Below are 3,424 nucleotides of genomic sequence, written 5' to 3' on the forward strand. Positions count from 1 at the left end.
TTACAGTCCAGAACTAAGTGGCTCGAAATATATACCTTTTCAACAGGGTTATCACCCTATTATCATTTTATCTCCCCACAGAGGAAATACCTCTTCTATCAGACTCCCCCTCCCCCCCCAAATCATACCAGACCACTCCCAGCCTTGGGCTATCTAGGCAGAAGAATCTGTACCCAAGCCTGAGCAGACACCAATAGAGCTTCCATACTTTTGATTAAATCAGTTCAGGGTTAGGTTGGGGTTTGACTGGGATAAGACTCAATGGAATCTCATTATCAATACTTTGGAAGAAGGGAGAAGGGCCTGGGGGGCAGGGCGGCTCTGAGTCTCCAAGACATGATTACTAAGAAAAATCATTTTTCACTCCATGCAGCTATATATTGAAGGCTTTATTTGGGGAGTTTGTTTTAAGTTACTCAACAGGGGTGGAAGGGTAGGAAGATAGCTTAATTTGAAAAATTAAACAATAAAGAAAAAAGAGGTTCTAGGTAACAACATCAAGGTAAACTGGCTATGAAGGAGGCAGAAATCATGAGGCAGAAATCATGAGGCAGAAAAATCATGAGGCAGAAATCATTCCGTGGAGTATGGAAACTACCCGGAGGGCCCAAGGTTTAGGGACAGGTGCAGCCAGGCACAGTAAAAGGTCAGAGCAAGAAAAACAAGGAAGATTTGGAGTGCCAAACAGGATATCTGTGGTCATGCACCTGAGTCCCCACCCCGGACTTATGCAAACAATTCCCAGAAATAGCTGAGCTCATAACAGTTTCTAGGGTGCCCCTCAGCAGTTTCTAGAACCCTCTCGTGACCGGAGTTTTTATTCAAACTAACCAATGATCTTGCTCCTCGCTTCTGTACCCGCGCTTTTTTGCTATAAAATGAGACCAAAGAATCCACCCGGCGCGCCAGTCCCTCTAGGTGACTGAGTCGCCCGAGTACTCGTAAGTTCAATAAACCTCTTGCTATTTGCATCCGGAGTTGTGTTCGCGTTGATCCTGGGAGGGTTTCTCAAGGTCGGTGGACTACCCGAACATTGGGGTCTTTCATTTGGGGGCTCGTCCGGGATCTGAGATTCCCACCCAAGGACCGCCGAACCACCGACGGGAGGTAAGCTGGCCAGCGATCGCTCTATGTTCTCTCTGTGTCTGACTCCGAAAACTCTGACTGTCTATTCGGTGTGCGCGCATTTTTGGTTTCAGTTTATTCCGGGTTAATCGATCTAAGATCGAGGCGTGAGTAGCGGACAGACGTGTTCGGGGGCTCACCGCCCGGCAATCCTGGGAGACGTCCCAGGATCAGGGGAGGACCAGGGACGCCTGGTGGACCCCACGGCAAGGGATAATTCTCTTCTGATCTCACAGTTGCACTATCTTGAGAGACATACCCTACCTTCTGACTCTTTTTCCTGTCTTTTTAATATACGTCTACGCCGCCATATAATTTTTTTCCTTTTTATTTCAATAATAATCATTATCTGGGTCGTAATTCCACTCTTCGGGACCCCCAGAATGGGACAGGGTGAGTCGACCCCTCTCTCTCTTACACTAGATCACTGGAAAGACGTGAAGACAAGGGCTCACAATCTTTCCGTGGAGATAAGAAAGGGAAAGTGGCAAACCTTCTGTTCCTCCGAGTGGCCCACGTTCGAAGTGGGATGGCCACCGGAGGGGACTTTTAATCCTTCTATTATTTCTGCAGTCAAAAGGATTGTCTTCCAGGAGACTGGAGGACACCCGGACCAGGTTCCCTACATCATAGTTTGGCAGGACCTCTCCAACAGCCCCCCCCCCATGGGTGCCACCCTTAGCCAAGATCGCCGTTGCCTCTGGTCAAGATAACGGGCGAAAGTCGGCGGGGGGAGGCCGTCCGCTCCTTCCCGGCTCCCCATCTACCCGGAGACGGACAGCCTGTTCCTCCTCTCAGAACCCCCGCCCTATCCAACGTCCCCTCCACCTCCCCCAGCCCCTCACGCGGCCAGACCAGCGCCAGGCCTAATGGCTGAGGGACTCGGCTCTGAGGGACCGGCCGCTGGAACTAGGAGTCGCCGTCCCCGCAGTCCTACGGGTGACACTGGTCCTGACTCCACTGTGGCCCTGCCCCTCCGGGCCGTGGGACCCCCGGCCGAACCAAACGGCTTAGTCCCCTTGCAATATTGGCCTTTCTCCTCAGCAGATCTCTATAATTGGAAATCTAATCATCCTTCTTTTTCCGAGAATCCTACAGGACTCACGGGACTCCTTGAGTCCCTCATGTTTTCCCACCAGCCTACTTGGGACGATTGCCAGCAGCTCCTGCAAGTCCTCTTTACCACCGAGGAAAGAGAAAGGATTCTTTTGGAGGCTCGCAAGAACGTCCTTGGAGTTAACGGGGCCCCTACACAACTCGAGAACCTCATTAATGAGGCCTTCCCCCTTAATCGACCTCAGTGGGATCACAACACGGCTGAAGGTAGGGAGCGTCTCCTGGTCTACCGCCGGACTCTAGTGGCGGGTCTCAAAGGGGCAGCAAGGCGCCCCACCAATTTGGCCAAGGTAAGAGAAGTCTTGCAGGGACCAACAGAACCCCCGTCCGTTTTTCTAGAACGTCTAATGGAGGCTTATAGGAGATATACCCCATTTGATCCCTCTTCTGAGGGACAAAAGGCGGCGGTGGCCATGTCCTTTATCGGACAGTCTGCCCCGGATATTAAAAAGAAATTACAAAGACTGGAAGGACTCCAGGACCATTCCTTGCAGGATCTCATAAAGGAGGCAGAGAAGGTATATCATAAGAGAGAGACAGAGGAAGAAAAGCAAGAAAGAGAGAAAAAGGAGACAGAGGAAAGAGAGAGACGGCGTGACAGGCGCCAGGAGAAAAACTTGACCAAAATCTTGGCCGCGGTAGTAAGTGAGAAAGGGTCCAGAGGGAGACAGGCAGGGAATCTGAGCAACAGGGCAATGAGGGCACCTAGGGAAGGAAGACCGCCTCTGGACAAAGATCAGTGCGCATACTGTAAAGAAAGGGGCCATTGGGCAAGGGAGTGCCCCCGGAAGAAGAACGCCAGGGAAACCAATGTCCTGACCCTGGGTGACTAGGGGAGTCGGGGTTCGGACCCCCTCCCCGAGCCCAGGGTAACGTTAACTGTGGAGGGGATCCCCACTGAGTTTTTGGTTGATACCGGGGCCGAACATTCAGTATTGACCAAGCCTATGGGAAAGATGGGACCCAAACGGACAGTCGTGGCTGGGGCGACGGGCAGCAAAGTTTACCCTTGGACCACCAAGAGACTTTTGAAAATTGGACAAAAGCAAGTGACCCACTCATTCTTGGTCATACCCGAATGCCCTGCTCCCCTGTTAGGCAGGGACCTCCTCACCAAGCTAAAAGCTCAAATCCAGTTTTCCACAGAGGGCCCACAGGTAACATGGGAAGACCGCCCCGCCAT

General features: G+C 51.8%; 1 protein-coding gene across 1 annotated transcript; it reads left to right on the plus strand.

Moving 5' to 3' along the window:
* Positions 1–515: 515 nt before the first annotated feature.
* LOC144455300 (uncharacterized) lies at positions 516–3,189 on the plus strand. Its single transcript, XM_078148460.1, has one exon. It carries the CDS (start codon positions 1,995–1,997, stop codon positions 3,072–3,074), a length of 1,080 nt encoding a protein of 359 aa, XP_078004586.1. The 5' UTR covers positions 516–1,994; the 3' UTR covers positions 3,075–3,189.
* Positions 3,190–3,424: the final 235 nt, after the last annotated feature.

Source organism: Phascolarctos cinereus, unplaced genomic scaffold (assembly GCF_003287225.1).
Source record: "Phascolarctos cinereus isolate Bilbo 61053 unplaced genomic scaffold, phaCin_HiC Scaffold_9;HRSCAF=440, whole genome shotgun sequence".
Classification (NCBI taxonomy): domain Eukaryota; kingdom Metazoa; phylum Chordata; class Mammalia; order Diprotodontia; family Phascolarctidae; genus Phascolarctos; species Phascolarctos cinereus.

Bases quoted from the DNA above. Each gene is read 5' to 3' on its own strand.
- LOC144455300 (XM_078148460.1), top strand. From the start codon at position 1,995: ATGGCTGAGGGACTCGGCTCTGAGGGACCGGCCGCTGGAACTAGGAGT.